Here is a 24,854-nt window from a genome sequence, read left to right as displayed (position 1 = left end):
TTGGTAGACCAGGCTGGCCTCGAACTCACAGAGATCCACCTGCCTCTGCCTCCCGAGTGCTCGAATTAAAGGCGTTGGCCACCACCGCGCGGCTGAAGCATTTTTTTAATTACATTTATTTGAGGGGAGGGAGTGGCACGTGTCAAGGTCTGAGTAGAGGTCAGAGGACAACTTGTGGTACTAGGTTCTCTCCATCTACCAAGTAGGTTCTAGGATCATACCTCGGGTCCTCAGGCTTGAGGGCAAGTACCCTGAGCCACTGAAATACCTTCACCACTGTGTGCTTTGTATTTTGAGATAGGGTCTCCTGAAACCCATACTGGCCTCAACCTCAATATATGGCCAAGTATGATTTGAATTCCTGATCCTCCTGACATCCCCTCAGATATGCTGGAATTACAGGGATGTGTGCCTCCACACCCGGCAAAACATAGTAACTATACTAAGTAGATTTTTAAAAAATGACAGTTAAGCTTCAGGCTAAATCTTATTTTTTGCTCCTTTATCTTCAGCACTAATCCCTTTTTGTAACCACATTGAACCTCCGTGGTCTTTGATTTACTAGAGTATAAGTATTGCAGTTTCATGTTACTTGATTATTTATTTGTTTGTTTGTTTGTTTATTTATTTATTTAGGTTTTTTGAGACAGGATTTCTCCATGTAGTTTTGGTGCCTGTCCTGGATCTCGCTCTGTAGACCAAGCTGGCCTTGAACTTACAGAGATCCACCTGTCTGCCTCACCAGTGCTGGAATTAAAGGCATGTGCCACCACCGCCCAGCCCCATGTTACTTGATTTTATCTTGAGATTCAAATTCCTAGCAATGCTGAGCTTTGTTTTGAAAGAGCAGCGCCCTCCTTTGGAGCTGCTGGCTTCTGCACTCATTTTTACCCTGCTGCTGTCCTGAGGAGCCCCAATGTACTGGCTCTGACAGGGCTGGAGAGCTCAGCTCCCCTTGTTAGTCAAGAGCGTAAGTCTGTGACGTGTCCATTTCTTAGTGTTCTTTTTGCTGCTGATTCTTTCCTGTTATATTTCATGTTAGATTTGTGTTTTCCAGATAGATTCTTGAGTCACAGTTAACCATATTAATATGAATTTACGACTGTACATGTAGTGACCTTATCCAAACAAGCCTGCATAAACATATTTTCTCCTACTTTTAGCTTCCTTTACAATAAGTGATTGTGTTAGGATCCATCTACATTCAGATCTTCCTGTCCATAAAAAGTTCATTAGGCTGAGGTTTTATATTTAGCATTTTAAAATAAAAAGGAAATATTTCAGAACAGTTCAACAGATGTGCTGTCTTTAAATCATACTTTGATTCCCCACTCATGACTGACAGGTTTTGCTTCATTCACTTACTGCGCAAACTTCAAGTTAGTCAGCCAGCAGCCCTTCCTAGATAACATATTGATCTAATTGGCGCGGGTCCTTTTTGTGTCTTGAATGTCTAATGCTTCCAACTGGCCTACTTTATGAGTTTCATTTAAGAGAACAGGAGTTGGCACACTTCCTGTAATGTTCCCATTGGTAGATAGTTTAGGTTTGTTCAGGCCAAAAGGCAAAGTCAAGGATAGTGTAGATACTTAGACAAACAAGAAACAATTCACAAATCATACTAAATGAGGTAGGTTGGTATATTGATGAGAGAATTGGACTTTGAAATTAGTGTTCTATCATCAAACTGGTAACAAATATTCACCTGCAAAACTAGTCTTAGCTCTCAAGGTACAGACAGGTAGTGTCTAGATTGGACTTTCAGATTATGGCTTGCTAGCCATACCTTAGAGTTTCCTGAAATGCTACAGGAAATTCAAATTCTTGTTTCAACTTTAGCCTATAAAGAAATATTACCGGGGTTGGTGATTTAGCTCAGTGGTAGAGTGCTAGCGCGAGGCTAGGGGTTCGATCCTCAGCTCAAAAAAAGAAATATTACCGCACCATCTGTCCTTACATTGCCTGCAAACACGCCCCCCCCCCCCCCACACCACTCCATTTTATTTCAAACAGGTTCTCATTATGGAGTTCAGGCTGGCTCACAAGTCACTCTGTGGCAGAGGCTGGCCTTGAACTTAGGATCTTCCTGCCTTCCCTCCCAAGTGTTGCAGTAACAATGTCAGGCAAGTGCTATGTGCTTGTCTTACAGTGCACTCCTTTATATAGGACATTTTTATTTGTTATATCTCCCCAGTTCTATACAACACTGCCCTCTCGGGAAGCATACCCTGCTTTCCTCCAGCTCTGAGTCTGGAGTAGTTAAGTCCAGAGCTGTACCTTCACAAGTATAGTGCCGGTTTGCCCTAGTCTCTGCAAGAAAATACACTGAATCCAAATGTAGCATTTTTTTTTTATTAGTTCCTGTTCAGTTTTACCTAGGTGTTCAGGTTACATCAGTGTATTGTGTACACTTCCTGGATTTTCAGTCACAAATTTGTTAAACATTCTGTCATTTGGAGCTGTGGTTGTGGACATGTTAGACCACTGCAGTTTTACTTGAAAGAGAATTCCAGTTGGAAAATTAATGCTAGAATGTAGCAGTGATAGTAGACAAAAAGTAAAAGTTAAACAAATCCCCTTGGAAGTAAGTACAGAATTTCTTTTGCTTGTTTGTTGTTTTTGTGTATGTCTGTTTGTTTAGACAGGGTCTCACTATGTATCCCTAGCTGGCTTGGAACTTGCTCTGTAGGCCAGGCTGGTCTCAAATTCAGAGGTCCTCCTGCCTCTGCCTCCTGAGTGCTAGGATTAAAGGTTCGAGGCACCGTGCCAAGCTACAGTATTTGGTCTTATACCCTGGTAGAGCAGAAGCCTGTAAAAACCAGTCTCAGCCATCTGACATGTTTGTGTAATCAAAATTAAAAAGATATAAGAAATGTAGAAAAATCAACTGAAGAACAGTCATATTGTGCTATTCCTATTATGACAAACTAGGAAGATAAATGACCCGGGAGCTTTCTAAATTAAAATGAGCAAATAAAATCTATTACTTTGAAAGATTTCAAATACAGGGAAAAGTTCAAATAACAGTTTAGTGAACACCTAATAATACCTTTTTATTTAGTCTTTTCCACACCAATCAAATGTCCCTGTATACACATACACACACACACACACACACACACACACACACACACACACACACACACCCCTTTTGCCAAACTGAAGTAAGTTTTAGACATTGTAATACTTATTCCAAGTACATTTTCAAAGCCTGCCTCTTTCAAGAACAAATGCATCCCTTATACAACTGCATCACTATTGTACTACTAGAGTTCAAGAGCATTATACAATTTATGCTCTGTATTCTTTGTTTCTCTAATTGTTCCAATAATGTAATAAACACACAAACACACACTTTATAAATACAAGACAATCACTTCTTTTTTTTTTTTTTTCAAGACAGGGTTTCTCTGTAGCTTTGTGCCTTTCCTGGAACTCACTCTGTAGCCCAGGCTGGACTCGAACTCAAAGAGATCCACCTGGCTCTGCCAGGGCTGGGATTATAGGCGTGCGCCACCACCGCCCGGTGACAATCACTTTTCATGTGTTTGTTCTATCCTGTTTTAAACTCTTTAGCTTAGGACTGTCCCAGCACTCAGAAGGCAAAAGCAGGTGTAAGTTCAAGGCCAGCCTGTTCAACATAGTGAATTCCAGGACAGCCAGGACTACATAGGGACCCTATATCACAAAACAAACTGTCCCTGGACCTATCTTTGCTCATGTGACAATTGACTCCTAGGTGTAGGTCAGTGTTCTAAGGGCTATCTGACAATGTAGATTCGTGGACTGTTTGTTCCTTGGCCACAAGACTGTCACATGAGTAATATTGAGAAATGCTAAAATATTCCATCAGAAGTGGCCCCCATGATGAGGAATGCCAGACCCCATCATTTGTTGGAAGAATGGACACTGTAGTTTTCATTATAAATGTTCATTTCTTGTTCTATGATTAGGGTTTAGACAGTGGGAGTTATCCTGCCCTCAAATTGCCCTTCAACCAAAATTTGAGCATTTTTGTTTTCATCCATTATGTAGAAGGTAGCCATTAAATCCTGACTTTAAATTTTCTCATCCCTTCAATTTTTAAGAGATATCATTATAAGAAGACATTTGGGGGCTGGAGAGATTATTTAGAAGTTATGAGCACTTGTTACTCTTGGAGAAGACCCAGGTTTGCTTCCTAGCATCCATATGGCAGCTCATAACCATCTGTAACTATTTCCAGGGCATCTGTCACCCTCTTCTGGTCTCCATGGGCACTGCATATATTTGGTGCAGTGCACAGACATACATGCAAGCAAAACATCCATGTACATAAACAACAAATTTTAAAACTTCATATAATTTCATAAAAATTTGAGTGTCTTGGAGCCCAGGCTGACCTTGAAGTCACTAAGCACTTGAACTCCTGATCCTTCTGCCTAGTACTGAGACATTGAGGCTTATACCACCACATGTTTTGCCTTAGCTTCTTGAGTGCCAGGATTCCAGGCTTGATAAGAAAAGTTTGGTTTTGTTTTCTTTTTGAGACAGGTTCTCACTCTATAGCCCAGGCTGCCCTACATTTACTACATAGCCAGGTTTGGCCTTGAACTTGTAACTGTCTTCTGGGTAGGGAAGTTGTTTTTGTTTGTTGTTGTTTCATTGAGCGCTGTTGGAGTCACTCAAAGTTTTATTACTTTTCTTCACATAGGTAAGTTATTTCTTGTTCCCAGCTGAGAAAGAGCTCAGGGAAATAGTTATTTGAAAATACAGATTGTCCTGATACTTCTTATAAAATGATAATAGTGTTTAATGTCTAATCTCCAGAGAATAATAATGGGTCACTAAAAGTATAATACTAACCAAGTATTAAATTGATGTAAGAGACCATACTTTGGGATTCAATAACACAGTATGTAGTTAACTGCAATGGTATACATTTAACTCAGGTATATTGATTTTGTAATATAGGCATCTTGAGTTCTGGTATTTTTCAGGTATTTTAAATCACAATTAAAAGGTCTCTGTGTGGAGGTCACAATATTATATATGCAGTGTTTTAAGCACTTAAAATGTGGGGGCTAGAGAGATGGTGAAGGAGCTTGCTTCTGAGCTTGATGACCTTAACTTTGATCCCTGGATCTACGGGGCAGAAAGAACTGACTCCCAGTTCATCCTCTGACCTCCATATGCATGCTGCATCACTTAAACCCATACACATATACATAATAAATAAAATAATTAGTAAATGTAACAAAAATAAAACACACATATATCAGTAGTGAATATCCTTGACAAATAGTAGATCTAAAACATGTTTCTCTTCTTCCCTTTCTGCCTTTATAAACACAACACATTTGAAAAAAATCTCTTCATTAGTGATTAAATTCAACAACATCAAGGTCTATTTTATAAAATAGTGTTGGGACCACAGATATTGTGGTATAGAACTTTACTGAAGCAGGAAGATTTAGACTCTGGGGCCAGCCTGGGCTACATAGAAAGACCTTATTCGAACCAAACAATAGCAGCAACAACAACAAATCAACCAAGTTCTTTCTCCAAAAGAAAATACTCTTGGTGCATATGTAGGCCTTTGTTAAGTGTGTGTTGTTTTTTGTAAAGAGTAGTGCTCACACATGGTAAGTTTGCCAACTCTGGACCTTTGTGATCACTTAATGAGCATAAGCACTCAGGTATCACCTAACCGAGGTAAGTTGTCAATTAATATATTTGCTTTTAGTTCAGATTATAATTATCTAGAATAAAAAACCAATCTGCTGTGTCATCATAAGCTCTTTGGTTCACAAGTAGAATTTATTTGGTAATTCATGTCACAGCAAAGGTCAGTGCTCCAGGAAGATCCTGGCTAGGGCTGTCTTAGGTGACATCATTCCAGTCAGAACAGCTCACAGCAAAGGTAATATGCTGCCATCAAGTAGGACATACCAGAAACATGAGAGTAATAATTGAAAAAAATATATCTTTACTGTATTTAATCATTCCTTTGTATGTGTGCAGATACATGCCATGGTATATCTGTAGAGGTCAGTCACAATTTGGGGGAGTCATTTCTTTCCACCATATGGGATCTAGGGAGGGAATTCAGTTCATGAGGCAGGAACCTTTTCCCTTCTTACCATCCTTGACAGTAATTAATTTTTAATATATCCCATTTGTGGGAGATCTATTTCTTGTAGCTAGTTTTTATAACTTTAAGAAAATTTATTCATCCTGTTAGATTAACAAATTCCTACCACATTCAGCAATAGAACAGTAGAGCTGGGGAAATGGCTCAGTGGTTAAAATGCTTGCTGAGCAAGCAAGAGGACTAGAATTTGGATCCCCAGAAACTCATGTAAATGTCAGGTGGGTATGATGGCCCACCTGTAATTTCAGCATTGGAGGTCAGAAATGGATTGCTGAAGCCACCTGGCTAGCAGACTAGCTATATCTGCCACCAGGCTTCCACATGCACGCACACACACACACACACACACACACACACACACACACACACCATATAAACAGGAAAACTTGCAAAAGAAAAAAACTAGTAAAGTAATTGCTTTGAAAAATGTTTTACTTCTTAAAGGTGTCTTGTCCAAATGGTACATTAATACAATCCTACAACCCAGTGAAATTTAAAGTGCTTATTCAGAGGTGCTAACATTAAGAAATTATTGCTGTTATATAACTTTCATATGTTTAGAGAAGAGAGAGTAAAATTAGTAATGCATAAATACCTGCCTCTAATGACCAGGAAGTCCAGCCCTTGTACATTATCTGAAATGCTTAGGATTTTCCAGTTTTGGATCTTTTAGTAGATGGTATAGAATATCTTACTGCACATGCATTTTTGCTGTAATTCACTGAATGAGGTCAGATGGTAAAATTCCCACCCTCGGTTACTATAACATTTTGGATATGGAGTTTTGAGATTAGGGACCTGTTAACCCGTTTCTTCTTTCCATCTAGAGAATGGGACGTGGTAGAGACCCAAGAGCATTACAGGAGTAGATGGAGATCTGTTAGGGTTCTCTACCTAACCATGTTCCTCAGCAGTGTGGGTAAGTGCTGGGAGTTACAACACAGTTCTACAGTTCAGACTAAAATGCTTTAGCTTTGTGCTAGTGTTAAGATTATTCACTTGTCGATTCATTGGTTGTTGTTGTTTTAAGACAGGACTTTTCTGTGTAGCCCTGGCTTCCTGGAACTTTCTCTGTAGACCAGACTGGCCTCAGAGATCCGCCTGCCGCTGCCTCCCAAGTACTGGGATTAAAAGTGTGCCCATCTTATCTATCTTGAACTCAGGATTCTGCTGCCTTAGCCTCCTTAGTGCTGGAATTACAGGTGTGTGCCACCTTACTGGACTGACTTTTTCTTCCTTTAAATACTTAGTTTTTATTATTCAGCTTTCTAAGAAACAATTTCAAGTTTAATAAAGGAAAAAGAAAGATTACTTCAGATCTTAATTTGCATGTTGAACATTTAACTTGATGTAACTTTATTGTAGAGTGTTCTTTTATAGCCCCTGGGTAGGAGAGGTTTTGAGACAGTTTCACTGTGTGTCCTACACTTTGATCCTCCTGCTTCAGCCTCCTAAGTGCTAAGATTACAGGTGTGGGCTACTAGGTCTGCCTAAGAATTGGTTCTTAATTCCTTTATTCATCAAAGTCAATTCAATTCCAAATACATAGAGAGCTGGGTGTCCCTCAGTGCTGGAGTGATGCCTGGCATCCACCCCCAACATCCTGCCCCCAATACCCCAAATAAAACAGAAACATAAAGATGAAACTGATAATAAAGTCTTACATTCAAAACAGACTTCAGGTCCATCAAGATGGCTCAGTGGATAAAAGCACTTGCCATGTAAGCCTGGCCACTGAGTTCAACTAGTGATCTGAGTTTGAGCTCTGGAACATATAGTGTTCTGCAAGCTTTCCTCTGTCCTCCACATGTGTGCCTGCACTCATATACATGTGTGTGTCATCCACACACACAGTAATAATAAAATTAAAACAAGAATATGGACTTAACAGCCAAGGCTACATAGTGAGACCCTATATAAAAAAATAGACTTAAAATTCTTTGGCATGTGAGTGTTTTGTCTGCATGTTGTATGTGCACTGTGTGTGTACATGAGGAAGTCAGAAGAAGCTGTTGGATAGCATGGAACTTGGGAGCTGGAATTAACAGATTGCTATGAGCCACCATATGGGTGCTAGGAACTTAATTCAGGTCCTCTAGAAGAACAAGCACTCTTAACTACTGAGCTATCCTTCCAGCCCAAGAAAACAGACTTTATGAAAGAAAGAACTTACTAATAGATACTATCAGATACATGAATCTTAGGGCATTATTTTAGTGAAAGAAGCCAGACCTGTCTGACTCTACCCTCTCTCCTCCGCACTAGGGTTATGAATGATGACCTCTGCAACTTGCTTTTATATAATTAATGCTGAGAGTCCAAACCAGGTTTCCAGGCCTGTGTAGCAAGCACTTTATAGACTGAACCATCTTCCCAGCCCCAATAAATTTTGAATATAGTTGCCCTCCTCTTGCCCTCTTCTATCCCCTTACATGAATTGTGTATTTTACCACTGCACTACACTGCTAGCACCTTGAATTGTATATTTTAAAGGGCATAGGAGAGTCATTTGGTACATGGATCATATCTTTCTTTAAAAAAAAAGATTTATTTATTTATTACGCATACAGTGTTCTGTTTACATGCCAGAAGAGGGCACCAGATCTCATTGTGGATGGTTATGAGCCACCATGTGGTTGCTGGGGATTGAACTCAGACCTCTGGAAGAACAGCCAGTGCTGTTAACCTCTGAGCCATCTCTCCAGCCCCATGGATCATATCCACGTTGGTTTGAAACTCTTGATCCCCCTGCCTCAGCCTCCCAAGTGCTGAGATCACAGAGATGGGCCACTATACCCAGCAGTAAAGCTATTAAACATTTAAAAGTAGGCTTTCTGCCGGGCAGTGGTGGCGCAGGCCTTTAATCCCAGCACTCGGGAGGCAGAGCCAGGCGGACCTCTGTGAGTTTGAGGCCAGCCTGATCTACAGAGCAAGATCCAGGACAGGCACCAAAGCTATATAGAGAAACCCTGTCTCAAAAAAACCAAAGGGGGAAAAAAGTAGGCTTTCCATAACTTTCGACTGGCTTTGCCTAATGTTTAGAATGGACAAATAGAGCTGGGTTGTAACTGGGTGGTAGAGTACTTACCTCAAATGCATGAGGCCCTGGGTTTGATCCCTATCACTACAGACAAGTAAAAGATAACATGGACAAATAGTGCAGGAGTTTTCTATTGTAGTTCTTGAGTGGGAAAACCCATCAGAAACCAGGAATTTGCATTTATAGTGTGGCCATCTTCAAGAATCTCAGTACATACTACCTCTCTTGAGATGGTGTTCTCTCTTCCTCATCTTCCCTGTAGTGGATTCCTCTTTCAAACACTGCAGAAGACTAGAACTTCCCTCTAGTCACATCAGCTGCGAAGGCTCGGCAAAGCATTCAGTAATTTCCACTTAGAGTAAGGGATATGAGAGAAGGGAGGCAGATCCTTTGCTCTTGCTGTGTTAGGCAGAGTCAGGAGTATGATTGATTACCTTGTGTTTCTATTTTATATTAGAGTTTATTATCCTGAGAATTAAGAATTCACTGCTTGATAAATTAAGCATTTGTTTGTATAACTTTTCAGGCTCAGAATATTTTAAAAATCTGTGCTATATTTCCAAAAGCTATACCTATAATAGTGATTAAATTATTATAATGCAAATAAACATGTCTGCCTCTTTGCAGGTTTTTCTATTGTGATAATGTCAATCTGGCCATATCTTCAAAAGGTTTGTACATTTCAATCTGTTCTTTAAGTAATAGTAGAGGTAATTCTAGTGTTGTTAAGCATTGTTTAGAGAGTGTCTTTGGTATTCTGTAGTTTGATCTGTCCCATAATAAATTAAAATAATTGTTCCTCAAAGGAGGTGTAAGTTAGTCATATGTTTCATTGTACAAACAAAAACAATTAAAGCAGAAAGGGTGCAGTGCCAAAGAAGAGACTCATGCCCAGAGAGTGGCAGCCAGAGTAAAGGTGTGCTTACCTTTTAGTCAGCCATGCCACACCTCTCACTACCTACCTCCCTAGTGGAGCAGCTCAAGTAGTCACAGTGAATTCTTAAAATGTACAGATGGTATTTCTGAGGAATAACTTCATGATTTTCCTGTGGAATTAATTTGAGTTTTCAGGAAAACTTTGTGAAAAGGATAGGCAATATTGCTATCTCTTGATATTCCTGTGAGATTGGTTTTCAGGTCCCCTCAAAGTCTACTAAAATGTTTGGATGTGCAAGTCCCTACATAAAGTGATGTAGTATTTGCATATAATTTGTGCACATTCCCCATGCTGTAATCATCTCTAGATTACATATGATGCCTAGGACAATGCCAACATTATGTGGTTGTTAAACCGCTCTGTCCTAGAACAGTGAGTGACAAGAAAGCAGAGTCTGTGTTCAGTTCACTTTTTGTCCTTCACGTATGAAGGTCAGAGCTTACCCTGTGCCAGCTTTTGTCCTAACTCTGATTACTTAGTCTTAGATTCTCTGTATCTTTATCATCTCACTCCTTGCTTACTGACTTTTTTTTTTGAAGACCCATGAGTGTTAGGCTTTGGCCACTAGCTGATAAGTAGACAGCAGTGTGTTCGACAGCTTCTTCAGTGACCCAGGCTCTGCAAGGTCACACTCAGTCACCTTTCCCAGCTTCTTTGTAGCTCCTTCCTTGCCTTCCTTCCTGTGTTCTCCTTCTTCTCTCCTTCCCTTCCTTCTTTCTACCTTCCTTCACACTTCTGCTCCTCTCATGGCCTCTGGAAAGCCTTCACTGATAGTCATCACCTAACCTGGGAAGGCTTTCTCTCCTTAATTGGTCCTCTTTCTTTTTGTCTGCATCCAAAAATTTGAGTAACTATGGTTTGGAAGTATGTTTTTAAATCTATTTTTATTACTCCCTGAACTACTGTGTGACAGCTATCTTTATAGAATTTACATTGTAGTAGGTATTATAAGTGATCAGAGATGATTTACACCTGTAGAGGTTATGTGTAGTTGGTATGCAAATGTTCTATATGAAGGGCTTGTGTGTGCACTCATTCTGGTGTCCTTGGGAGTCCTGGAGTCAGTTCTGAGGACACCAAGGGACGACTCCACTTCATCTCTGTATCCTTGGTACTTACCATACAGTGCTATGATGTCGAATGTATAGTGATGAACTTCCCCACGATTATTAACATGTACCAGGAGTTCTCCATAGAAATACTAACACACAAAGGTTCAGCCACTCTGGAATACAGCCTGGATATTTGTTACAAAGCTAAATATGGTTTTACTAACTGATCTAGCAGCCACGTTCCCAGGTGCTTAGTTACCCAGTGGTCTGAAGACTTATAGTCACACAAAAGTCTGCCTTAGAGTGTTTGTACCTGCCAGAAGCCTAAGACTGTTGTTATGTAATGATTCTTAAAGCATTTACTTTTCTCTGCAGATTGATCAGACAGCCGATGCAAGTTTTTTGGGCTGGGTTATTGCTTCATTTAGTCTTGGCCAAATGGTAGCTTCACCTCTATTTGGTTTATGGTCTAATTATAGGCCAAGAAAAGAACCTCTTATCGTCTCCATCTTTATTTCGGTGGCAGCCAACTGCCTATATGCATATGTCCACGTGCCAGCTGCTCATAATAAATACTACATGTTGATTGCTCGTGGATTGGTGGGATTTGGAGCAGGTAATTGTGTGTGTGTTTGTGTATGAGATTCACATTCTTCCTACTGTTCATAGTCATGTCTCCCCTGTGACATCCCACATACATCATGACCCTCCTATTACCTACAGGTTCTCTCTTCTATTTTCCATTAGTCTTCATCTTCAAGATACACATTGAGTGCTTTATCTGGTGTGGAGTCCTCTCTAGCTTCTTGCCCTTGAATGGATCCTTTTCTTTTCTGACCGGTTTCTGGCCTTCCCTTTGTTCCATCTGTTCTCATCAATTATAATAAGCCTTTTGCATTAGAAGCAGTAAATGGTATTTTCTAAATGCTCTGTGGTTCCTAGCAGAGTCTCTACTATAAAATAATGTGTTTAATTAATAATTAAAAAAACTTGTATTTTTTATTGTGTATGTGGAGATATGCATGTGAGAGCAGGACCCTCACAGGCCAGAGGACAGCATTGAATCCCCTGGAGCTGGAGTTACAGGCGTTTGTGAGTTGTCTGATGTGGGTGCTAGGATCTGAACACAGGTCTGCTACAAGAGCAGGATGAATGCTTAACTTAACCACTGTGCCCTCTCCAGCCCAAAATTGTTTAGTTACATTCTTAGTGGACTCTTTCTGTTTCTGTATTACATGTCTATGAATGTAGTTTGTGACATTTTTCCTTACAGCATAGCATTCTGCTGTTAATGTACAGCTGTCTATTATTTGATGAGAAAATCTTGGTATTATAATGCCATTTTTACATTATCTGAAAACTTTTTTTACTCATGTGAGCAGGCTTGTTCTATTTTGATTTTTGTTTTGTTGTTAGTTGGTTTTGAGACAGGGTCTTAGTGTATACCTTTGGCTGTCCTAGAACTCACTATGTGGCCTAGACTGGCCTCTGTCTCCCAGTTGCTGGGATTACAGGTGTGTACCACCCAGCCTAGATGCACTATTTCTGTATCAGTGAAAATACTTTGTTCTCTTAGTTATGTGTTCAATAAAAATCTTACACATTTTGTACAATGATATAGAGGAAGACATGACCATCAGTATTTCTTGCTCTGTATAAAGCCAGTGAGGTGAGTATGATAGCTGAAGGGTGATTCCTTTACTTTGTTCGTGTCTTTTTAGGAAATGTAGCTGTTGTTCGATCATACATTGCTGGTGCTACTTCCCTTCAGGAAAGGACAAGTGCCATGGCCAATACAAGCACATGCCAAGCCTTGGGCTTTATTCTGGGTCCAGGTAGGTGGTCTTTACTTGACTTCTTAAATTTGAATTGGGAAAATCTTTGAGGTTCAAATTTAAATGTAACCCATGTGTGAAGCTGTGGCCAAAGGGAAAAGGAGAGAAACTTTAGAAAGGAGGGAGGGAGCCAGGGAAGTAAGAGGGGTTAACAAGAGTCAAGTATAGTGATATATATGCATAAAAATATCATAATGAAACATTTCATATGTTAACTAAAAATCATCATAAAAATAAAACAGTAATCCCCTCAAACTGCATGTGTGTATGTGTGTGTGTGTGTGTGTGTGTGTGTGTGTGTGTGTGTGTGTGATACTGAATACTGAACCCAAAGCTTTATGCATGCTAGGAAGCACTCTGCCACTGAGCTATAGCCTTAGCAGGAGGGACATTAATGTTTTTAAGATGTTAATATTGCTAGATTAGTTTGCCTTGAGAACAGAGCTCTTAGTTGAATGCTGCTTGCCTCATTCTACAGGTGAGGATCCTACAGTATAGTGTGTCCAGAGTCACCGAAGTAGGTGGGGGAGTCCCAAGCTCAGCGCTGACATGTTTCTGGGTACTTAGTACCTAGTACTGTTGTAAGGGCAGCATCTGCTTTTGTCTTCAGCTGAAGTTAGATCCCAGTTAGTGATAGGCCCGTGGAAAAATCATCTCAACCATGAATGAAGACCAGAACTGTTCCATGCAAGTTTTAACTACAGATTTAATATTAAGTGATACTAAGTATGTAAAATTTAAGTGCCACATGCACAGTAATATTCAAAATATTTGACTTGAAACAGTTACATTTTCTTCTTGTAATGAAGTTGATTAAATTTTTAACTATTTGAGTCAACCAGATTGTTCAATAGGCCTTTTACCTGTGCTTGCTGCCATCCTGCATGAAAGTTTAATACCACATATCTTATCACATAGACTAATATATTTGTGTATATATATGTATATATATATACATATATACATATGTATGTCTGTGATTTATACAAGAAAAGAATAAATTGTCTCCATCAACCAAGAGTCAATTTTCTCACTCCAGCTGAGATTCCTTAATACACATGGTGGCTTCATATAGACCCTAACAGTTCTGTGGTAAGCATCTTTTATAGTTTTTAGCTTATGCTTCTCATTTCAAAACTTACTTGTATACATATTACTTTTTTAGTTTTCCAGACTTGCTTTGCACTCATTGGAGAAAAGGGTGTAACATGGGACACCATTAAACTGCAGATCAACATGTACACAGCACCAGTTTTACTTGGCGCCTTCCTGGGAATTCTAAACATTATTCTGATTCTCTTTATATTAAGGTAACTACACAGAAGTGATAAGCTATGTTTATAAATTCTAAAGGTTAACAGGCTGTTATTACTGAAGGATAATTATCCCTATGTAGTCTTTTTGTATTTGTAGCACTGGGCATTGACCCTTGGGCCTCATCCATGCTAATCAAGCCCATTACCACTACTCTGTATCTCCCAGGCCCCTAGCCCCCTTTATAAAGTTTTTTTTTTATGTTTTAAAGTGTTTTGCCTGTATGTATGTATGTGGACCACATGCATGCAGTGCCCTCAGGTACCAGAAGGAAGAATTGGGTCCCCTGGAACTGGAGTTACACACAGTTAGGTGCCAGGAACCAAAGCTGGGTCCGCAGCAAGAGCAGCAAATGCTCTTAGCTGCTGAAGGCCCTCTCCAGCTCTTTTTACTTTTTACTTTTTATTTTGATATATGGTCCTGTTAAGTTGCTTGGTGCTCTGAGTACCAGGCAGGCCTTCAATTTGTAGTCTTTCTGCCTCAGCCTCCAGGTAGCTGACATTATAGACCAGAGCTGTGAGGCTTGGTCCCGTGAAGTCTTTGGGTTTTGCTGTCTATATTGGGTTTGTAGTTTTTGATCAGTTACTGGTAACTGCAGTAATAAGACAGATCAGGAATAAACACAGATTAAGAAGGTCTATTCTTCATTTACTAACTATAAAATTCTAAGTATAGAAATGGTATTTCGGGCTAGAGAGATGGCTCAGTGGTTAATAGCACTGACTGTTCTTCCAGAGGTCCTGAGTTCAATTCCCAGCAACCACCTGTAATGAGATCTGGTGCCCTCTTCTGACCTGCAAGGACATATGCAGACAGAACACTGTGTATAATAAATAAATAAATCTTTAAAAAAAAAAAAGAAAGAAAAGAAATGGTATTTCGCCTGGCAGTGGTGGTGCACACCTTTAATTCCAGCACTTAGGAGGCAGAGGCAGGCAGATCTGTGGAAGTCTGAGGCCAGTCTAGCCTACAGAGTGAATTCCAGGACAGTCAGAGCTACACAGAGAAACCGTGTCTCAAAAAACCAGAAAAAGAAAAGAAATTGTATTTCATTTTCTAAAACTAGTATTATTTTGTATCTTTGTATTTGTTTTCACTTTATCTTTTAGAAAAAGTCTTAATATGTAGCCAAGGCTGCCTGAGAACTCAGGATTCTTTTGCCTTTGCCTCCAAAGTGTTGGGAATATAGTTATGTACTACCAAACCTAATATTATGTTATATTTTTTTTGAGTGCTTCATTTAATTTTCCAAAACCACTTATAATTCTTAAAACATTGAAAACCTCAAATACATACTAAGGTAAATCATGTATGCTTCTAGATAAATTTTGGAACTGTTTTATGTGACATATAGTCTTCCTATTCAGGAGAGTGAGGTGGGAGGGTTACTTGACCCCAAATGTTTGAGAGCAGCCTGGATAACAGTGCGGGGCCTTTTCTCACCAAAGCTCACACTGGAGATCCAGCTTGAGGCTTTGAGGCTTGCTTTTCTGGTATGTATAAGGCTGTATGCTTCATGACCAGTACTGGAAAAAAAGGTACTTTTAGGTTTATTGATTATATTTATTAGTAATTAATAACTCTATTTTTCAGAAGCCAATAAAAGAAATTGTGTCTGACTGGAAAAGGCAGGGTGCCAATAATAAAAAAAACTGCTTCTGAATTAAGTAAGGTCTTATTAATGTCTATGCTTTTCTTTAGAGAGCATCGTGTGGATGATTCAGGACGGCAGTGTAAGAGTGTGAATTTTCAAGAAGGTACTGTTAACCTATGTAGCACTATCTAAATTCTCATCCTGTTTGCTTGGTATTTACATGGCTTTTGCCTCTAAGCACAATACGGTAGGTGACTGGAGAATATCTTCAAAGGTGAAAGGAATCTACATTAATAAAAGAACCCATACCTATCAGTTATGTGGTGTTTATTATTGGTGAGGCTAAAAGCCATTGCTAATGATCACTTGTCTTTTTCAAATAGCTAGTGTCCTAAAACCACTGTGCCCCTTGCCATATTTCTGGTAACTCTGGTACAGGGAGCCCTTTTCTGTTTCAAACAGGTTCTGTTGTTTTGAGACAGTGTCTCAATATGTAGTCCAGGCTTACCTTGAAAATGACGTGTTTGGCAAGGCTGGCCTAGAACTTGAGATCCTTCTGCCTCAGCCTTGTAAGTGCTGGGATCTACATACACCTGGCTTCCAGCAATTACCAATACCTTTATCATGATAGTAGGCATTCTATTATTTTATAAATGTATGTTTTCATCTTTCAAATTATTTTGTGGGCATGTGGTCTATGCATGTGTGCATATGTGTGCAGGTATGCTTGCCCATGTGGGTGCACATGGAGTCAGATGTTTTCCTTATCTGCTCTCCACTTACTTTCTGAGACAGTCTCTCACTGACCTGGAACTTGCCATTTTGAATAGAATGGCTGGCTAGGGAGCCCCAAGAGTCCACCTGTCTATGTCCCCCAGTGCTGGTTAATAGTGGTTAGCACCTCCACATCTGAGTTTCAGTGGATGCTGGGGATCTGAACTCAGACCTTCATGCTTGCACAGTGGACACTTTACACATTGTCACAGCCCAGTCCTGTAAATCTTTTTTTGGCTTATTTGTAAATTCCCAATCTGGTAAGTAGGGATATTTTACTTAATAAGTTGTTATTTAGTTACCAGTTGTGGCCTTGAACCATATGAAAGAAAGCAAGTTGATACTTGCTCAGTGATTTATAAAACTATATAAAAACAAATGTAATTTTACTGAATACATTCATATAAAATCATTTTTATATTTCAATAAATATCTTGATAAAATGCATATGGTAAACACACAATTTTTTAATATTTAAAGATTGTCAGGTTTAAAGAAGTTTTTTTTTGAGTGGGATTGTAATTTCTAAGGACATAAAATTTGGGAGGTGGGGCAGTTAAAAGCATGACTGTTCTTGCAGAGGACATAGTAGCTCACAACTTTCTGTAACTCCAGTTTCAGGGGGCCTGAAGCCCTCTTCTGACTTCTGCAAGTGCCAAACATATACATATATGCAGATAAAACACTAATACATGTCAAAATCAACCAATAAATTTAATTTAAAAATTGGATCAATATACTGAAGTAGTCTTTCCTTAAAATTCTCTGTGTGTGTGTGTGTGTGTGTGTGTGTGTGTGTGTGTGTGTGTGTGTGTGTGTCTGTGTCTGTGTCTGTGTATGGTTTTTGAGACAGGGTTTCTTTTTGTAGCCCTGGCTGTCCTGGAACTCACTCTGTAGACCATATCAGCCTTGAACTTATAGAGATCCACCTGTCTCTGCCTCCCAAGTGCTGGGATTAAAGGCATGGGCCACCACTGCTGGGCCCAAAAATTCTTGTAATTAGGACACTTAGTCAATTTCCTCAGCCTGTGATAAATTTCTGAGATTCCTTACAGCAGCCAGCACTGAATAGAGCTTGCAGGAAACAACCATATATGTAGGAAATTTCAATCTGTTGGGGCAGCATTCAAAGAAGTCAAGACAGGCCCTGGGTAGTAACTAAGAATTAGAAAGGTATATCTCAAATATTACAAGGGTCAGAAGAACTAGGGCCTGCTTCTGTGAAGGGACCTGGATGAAGGTGACCAGTATTCTTGGTGTGACTGGAAACAAAAGTCAAAAGCCACTCCCTATAAATAGTATAGACATTTCTAAATAGTCTTTCCTCCGAGGTAGAAGGGCAGACACTATTACAAAAAACATACACCAGCTTTTCTATGTCAAGAAAAGCTATACCATGCCTCTCCTTTACCTCCCTCTCCCCCCAGCATACATGTCCACTCTTGTGTTATTTACATCATTCACAGTGAGTAACAATATAAGAGTGTGAACAGATATATGGCTGTATATAACTTTGAAGGTATGTCAGGAATGTTTGTACTTAATATATGATTTAATTGTATAGTTCAAGGTGCAAAATTGTACTTTGCCTCTAAAGCCACTGCCATGCAAAGCTACAAATAATTTTTATTTTTGACATAGGTGTTATATAGCTCAGGCTGGCCTTCAGGAGGCTGTTGCCTAAGCCTCCTGAGTGCAGGGATAACTGTGTATATCACCAAGCCCAGTATTAACACAACTTTTAATTAATATATTTTTAGACAGTTTCATACATCTATACAATAAATACCACTCTCATTCCCGCCGCCTCCCATCTGCCTGTCACCCCTGCTCACCCCCTTCCTTCCCACAAATCTAACATAACTTTTTTTAATGACAGGGAAGAGAAAAATTATATATGTATGTTTATTTTGTGTGTACGACATGCTGTGCATGTAGGGATCACAGAACAGCCTTTGAGAGTCAGCTCTCACCATGTAGGTCTAGGGATCAAACTCAGGTCTCTAGTTGGCAGCAAGTGTCTTTTCCCTTTCTCACTGGTCCCAAAAGAAAGATTTTTACTAACACTAACTTCATATAGTGTTGAAATAAAAAAAGAGCCATTGAAAGGAAGTGGGAACTGGTTTAATGAACTATTGATAGAACTTAATAGAATCATTATAAAATTAAGATTTAGTAAGGTAGAAAAATCTGCACCTGGAATTGAAAACAAATGTATTTTTCAAGAAGTCTATAAAACCCTCTTTTGGATTGGGAGACAGCAACATGAACTGACCTGAGTAATTCCTGTAGATAGTGCAACTCCAATACGTTTCCAGGAAGAGCGGTCCCTTACGTTAAATGCCATTTGAAGATGACCCACTCTTGGAATCCTGTTACTCCTTTCCCTTTCCTTTCTTCCCTTCTGTTACTTTAGTTTCTTTCTTTCCCCACGCCCCTTAGCCCAGCCTGGCCTCAGACTTGCTGTGATCATCTAGCCTCAGCCTCCCAAGTGCTGGGGTTAAGGTGTGAGCCACCACACCCAGTTAATAGTTTCATATTATTTTATTTATATGAAAAATTACACATATAAGTAATATTACTTTTCTCTTATTTATAGAAAATACAGATGAAGTTCATAATCCCGAAGGAAGTATTGACCAAGTTGCTGTTGTGGCTACCAATATTCTGTTTTTTGTGGTTTTGTTTATTTTTGCCCTTTTTGAAACGTAAGTTTTATTCTGTCTTTATTTATATCTGATTACTTACTAATCCATGTTATTTAATGCAGTGTTAATTATGCATATAGATTTTGTTTTTAAAAACGCACATAAAGCACATTTTTTTCTTAAGTAAAATTTTTGCTTTTTTTGAGACAGGAGCTATGTAACCTGGTTATGCTCGAACTCTCTATGAAGACCAGGATGGCCTTGAACTCACAGAGATCTGACTGTCTCTGCCTCCCAAGTGCTGTGCCACTATGACCAAACTTAAATATAAATGTGTATAGATTTTGTATTATGACATAATTAACACTAAGTCTGGCAATATTAGTTCTATTTAATCCTTGATCAAAAATTATAAAATTCACAAATGTGTAGCTTTCATTCATCCTTTTTTGTAAAATTACATGACCCTTTCAAAAGAGAAAAAAATATGCAAATGCAGCTGTGTGTGCGGCGCGCGCGCACACACACACACACACACACACACACACACACACTCGGGTCATGCAAAAAGCCACTTCATGGTTTTTTGTTTTTTGTTTTTTTTGGAGCTGAGGATCGAACCCAGGGCCTTGTGCTTGCTAGGCGAGCACTCTACCACTGAGCTAAATCCCCAACCCCCATGTTTTAAAGTGGGAAGGGGAAGCATGTATTAAACTCTCATAAGCTGTAATGTCACAATTTGACAACCTGGTTTATTTCCATACAACTGTAACATTTTTGGGTCAATACTTGTCAGTAGATGTGCTTGGTGTGTATATTTTCAAAATTATTCACCTACATGAAAGTCATAACTCATTTTAGAGAACATTTTTAATGCAAAAAACACAACACACAAAATTTATCACATTAACCTTTCCCTCCTAATATTGAGGATTAAATTTAGGATCTCAAGCATGCCAGGCAAGTGCTGAGGACATTCTTAACTAATTCTTATTTGGGACCAGTGAGAAAGGGAAAAGACACTTGCTGCCAACTAGAGACCTGAGTTTGATCCCTAGACCTACATGGTGAGAGCTGACTCTTAAAGCTTACTTTTTAATTTGAGACAGGTTCTCACTAAGTCATTCTAGACTGGCTTTAAACTCCCACTGCAGCTCAGGCAGGACTTAAATTTGTGATTCTTCTGTCTCAACCTCCTATACTTGGACTTATAGACCTGTACAACCAGGCCCAACATTTTAACTCATTTAAAAAAGGTTTTAGATTTATTTTTATTTTTTAAATTGTGTTATGAGTGTTTTGCCTGCATGTAATATATGTGCGCCATGTGTGTGCCTGGTGCTAGAGAGGTCAGAAGTGAGAACTCAGTCCCTGAAACTGGAATCACAGATGGTTGTGAACCACCATGTGGTTCTGGGAATCAAACCTGGGTCCTCTGCAAGAGCAGGAGTGCTCTTAGTCTCAAGCCATCTCTCCAGATCCTTTAGCTGTTTTTGAAAAGTTGAATACAGTGGCATTAAGTATGATAACAGCTTTGTGGCTCATGAGAATAACCTTGTCATCATCCCAATCCAGCTGCACACCCTCTTATGGTTACTCCCCATGTCTGTCACCAGCTCCTGATGACCTACCTGTAAAGGCACCTCATATAAGTTGCATCATGCAGTATTTTGCTTTTATGCCTGTCTCATTTCATTGACTGTAAGGTTTTCGTTCTTCCTGTTATGGTGTATCACTTTCCTAACTCATCTGCTGATGAGAACTCTGTTGGCACATGCAGCTAAGTTGAGTGAACCTGCTGTGCAAGTGGCCGCTGGAGTTGTGGCCTTCAGTTCTTGGATTTGTGCCTGGAAGAACTGGAATTGCTAGGGCACGTGTTAACTGTTTAACCCTTGGAGAAAGCTTGCATTTGTTTTCTATATCAGCTCATCATAGTTTAAGATACTGTTATTTTTTTAATACAACATTTAAAATATAAATTGTTTTGTGTGAGCCAACAGAAGATGGTAGAACATAGGGCTAGGTTTGTCAAGGAAGGAGACAACCGTATAAAGGCAGGTATTCATAGGAGGGAAGAAACACGAAGTGCTGATGGGAGAGAAAATCTACTAGGCTCTAACAGGTCGGCACTAATAACATGACCGTGTGACATTGCTGGGAACATACACTTCAATAACGAGGGGGAAACATCTAGAAAGTGCACGTCTAGCAAAACTGAAATACATTTCTGACTTTGAAAATGTCAACAAAGTTTACTTTTGTAGGGACTAGGGATTTAGCTAAGTCGTAGAGTGCTTGCCTAGTAAGTGCAAGGCCCTGAGTTCGGTCCTCAGCTCTGAAAAAAGGAAAAATAAATTTACTTTTGTAGAGGCTCTGTACAGGGGACTAGTAGTCCCTCTGTAGAAGTGACCCCCGAAGAGACGCTAGTCAGAGTCTCATCCCTAAAGCTCAAAGCTCCACCAAGAAGAGATTAATTTCAGCCACAGTATAACCATGAATAGTTGCTGGGAGTATAGGGCTGTAATCGATTTATGTTGTCTCCTGTTTGCAAACCTTCTGCAGTGTGCCTGTGTTCCTTATATAAACTGAAATGAAAGGGGTTGCGTATTCTTGAAGGTATTATTATGAATGCTTATATTTAATTCTCAGTAATGACTGCCATTTAAGTAACTAAGTCTGGCTTTCTCTTCTTAGAATCCTCACTCCATTAACAATGGACATGTACGCCTGGACGCAGGAGCAGGCTGTGCTCTATGATGGAATAATTCTTGCCGCTCTTGGAGTGGAGGCAGTTGTTGTTTTCATGGGGGTTAAATTACTTTCCAAAAAGTAAGTTATATGTTTTTAGTTTTACTTCAAATCTTTCTTTAAAAAGAAACATGAAGCAATGCTAATACAAATCAATGTACTAGTCCATTTTCTCAAGTGTTACAACTTTTTTATTATTAAGACAGAATCTTACTGTAGCCTTGGCTAGCCTGGAACTCACTACATAGACCTGGCTAGCCTGGAATTCTGCCTCTGAGTGCAGGGAATAAAGGCATGTATTACCATGCCTGGCTGTATTATAGTTCTTGAAAGTTAGCAATAAGGTAAAACTTTACTGAGAATGCATGACATTTTTATATTCTATGGCATCACTTTGGCATAGTAAAATGCCTTACCAAATAAGTAACTGTATACTATTGTTATATATTGTGTTTTAATGTCTGTTACTCAAAGTGCATTTCTTAAAACATTGTCTTATGAGAGTGAATGATTAAGTTTGGAAAATTCTGGTTATTAAAGTCTCTCTATACTGATGGCTGAGACAGGAGGTCTGTGAGTGCCTGCATGCTACATATTGAGACCATGTCTCAAAGAACAAATTGAACTTACATAGATTTTGTGTGTGTGTTTTGTTATGAGTCGGGGTCTTATGTACCCTGGCTAGCCTTGAATTACTGATTCTCCTGCCTCTACCTCTCAGGTACTGGACTTACAGGCTTATATATTTTAGAACATATAATCAGGGTTCCATCTTATGAACACTATATCATCACCATGGCAAATACAGTTACAATCATTTCTCAGTTATCTGACCACATAACTCATTTTGTGTGTGTGGTACTGCTGGCAGTTGAATTTAGTCTTCAACAGTTTTGGCAGCTCTGTATGTTTCCTTTTCTGTATTGTGATGGAGATTAAACTCAGGACCTTGAGCTACACTGTGACCTCCCTATATGTATTTTCAGTTTAACTGTTTGCTCTGTAGTGCTAGGATTGGATCCTAGGCTTTGCACATGCTAGGTAAGTGCTCCACTTTCTGTAGGAAAAGATAAATACATTCATCGTCTAGAGGCCAACCCCCTAATCTGAAATCAACAGTTTATCAGAGAAGCCTTTTTCCCCCTGAGAAAGGGTCACACTATGCAGCCTAGACTGGCCTTGAACTCCCTCCCAGGGTTCCTGCCTGGTACTTAGGTGATGAGGCTATAGTTGTACACTGCCATGCTTGGTACTGGGTGCTTTCAGTGGGGGATTCTATTTAGAATTGCATTAATTGATAAATATAATGAATTGTATAATAATTTTACTTAAATTTTTTTAGTTGTGGTCATGGAACTGTGAATTCATATTGCATTTCAAAATCAGAGTTTCTGTTCAACAGGATTGATGAGCGTGCTATTCTCCTGGGAGGACTTGTGGTTGTATGGGTCGGCTTCTTTATCTTGTTACCCTGGGGAAATGAGTTTCCCAAAGTACAGTGGGAAGGTATGGTGATTTTAATTCTCTAGCACCAGCCCTGCCATTCTTTAGAAGTAGCGCATGATACCTTATCTTCACTTTATTTTACAGATTTACACAACAGCTCAATCCCTAATACTACATTTGGGGAAATTATTATTGATCTTTGGAATTCTGCAAGAGAAGATCACAGTGAACAGCCAACCGGGTGCCCAATTGAACAAGCCTGGTGCCTGTACACCCCAGTGATCCATCTGGCCCAGTTCCTGACAGCTGCTGTGCTAGTTGGAATAGGCTATCCAGCCTGCAACGTCATGTCCTATACACTATATTCAAAAGTTCTAGGACCCAAACCTCAGGTAACTAAGCACTGCACCCATGTGAATTATAGTTTCCACATTGCCTTTGCATAGTTCTGTTCTTACACAAGCTGGCTTAGCATACTCTAAAAATCAGATTTAGCATTTCAAATGAAAAAGGAAAACAAAACAAAAGGCTAATTTTGGGGGAGAGGTGGATTTCTTAGACAGCTCTGAAGCTGGAGCTCACTTGTATCCAGAGAAGGCCTGAGCTTTAGGTTCCATCTGCCTCCAACCCTCAGAAGTTTGTAATGTGTGTAGTTAAGATTTCTGCTGAAATACAACCTTGCTAAGGCACAACTAAAGTGTCTTGAATTCAATAATTATGAGCTCAGAATACTTTTCATTGAAAAAAAATCTGAACAAAAAAATGTGTAAGTTAGAAGTACTGGTAGAGCTTTTATCCTGGAATACCTGACACCCTAGGTTTGATCTCTGGCATGCACACATACACACACAGAACAAGTGATTTCTGTATTCATTATATAAAATCAAAAATCTATAGATGCAATATGAATAGTAGTTTCAGAGAGGTCATAACTACTAATATTTAATGATGTCAGACTCCATTTTGAGTACCTTCTCTGTGACTATGTAAATGGGCATATGCACCTTATAGAGTATGTCATGGATTCTTTAGATTTACTTTCAGTGAGACACTGTATTTCATTTTATATATGTAGTATCACTCATAACTGGACTAGTATTTACTTATTTTCTATATATTTCTAACTATTGTTTTTAATGGCAGTTATGTCTTAATCTTTAAAAATTAAACTGAGGCCAGGTGGTGTAACACATGCCTTTAATACCAGTACTTGGGATGCAGAAACAGTTGGATATCAGTTCAAGGCCAGCCTGGTCTACAAAGCATGTTCTAGGACAACCAGAGCTACACAGAGAAATCTTGTCTCGAAAAATAAACAAACAAATAAATAAAT

General features: G+C 39.3%; 1 protein-coding gene across 1 annotated transcript in view; it reads left to right on the top strand.

Annotated features, from left to right (window-relative positions):
* Mfsd8 (major facilitator superfamily domain containing 8) overlaps positions 1-24,854 on the top strand; it is a 29,298-nt gene that overhangs the window by 1,084 nt on the left and 3,360 nt on the right. Inside the window, exons 2-11 of the mRNA XM_036189463.1 lie at positions 6,961-7,052; positions 9,801-9,844; positions 11,538-11,778; positions 12,884-12,997; positions 14,163-14,307; positions 16,013-16,068; positions 19,279-19,387; positions 22,022-22,156; positions 23,478-23,581; positions 23,666-23,913. Of these exons, the coding sequence (XP_036045356.1) occupies positions 6,961-7,052; positions 9,801-9,844; positions 11,538-11,778; positions 12,884-12,997; positions 14,163-14,307; positions 16,013-16,068; positions 19,279-19,387; positions 22,022-22,156; positions 23,478-23,581; positions 23,666-23,913 (1,288 nt within the window). The remainder of the gene's footprint in view (positions 1-6,960; positions 7,053-9,800; positions 9,845-11,537; positions 11,779-12,883; positions 12,998-14,162; positions 14,308-16,012; positions 16,069-19,278; positions 19,388-22,021; positions 22,157-23,477; positions 23,582-23,665; positions 23,914-24,854) is intronic.

Source organism: Onychomys torridus, chromosome 6, assembly GCF_903995425.1.
Source record: "Onychomys torridus chromosome 6, mOncTor1.1, whole genome shotgun sequence".
NCBI lineage: Eukaryota > Metazoa > Chordata > Mammalia > Rodentia > Cricetidae > Onychomys > Onychomys torridus.
Note: the sequence above shows the minus strand (reverse complement) of the source record. Positions and strands in the feature narration are given on the sequence as shown.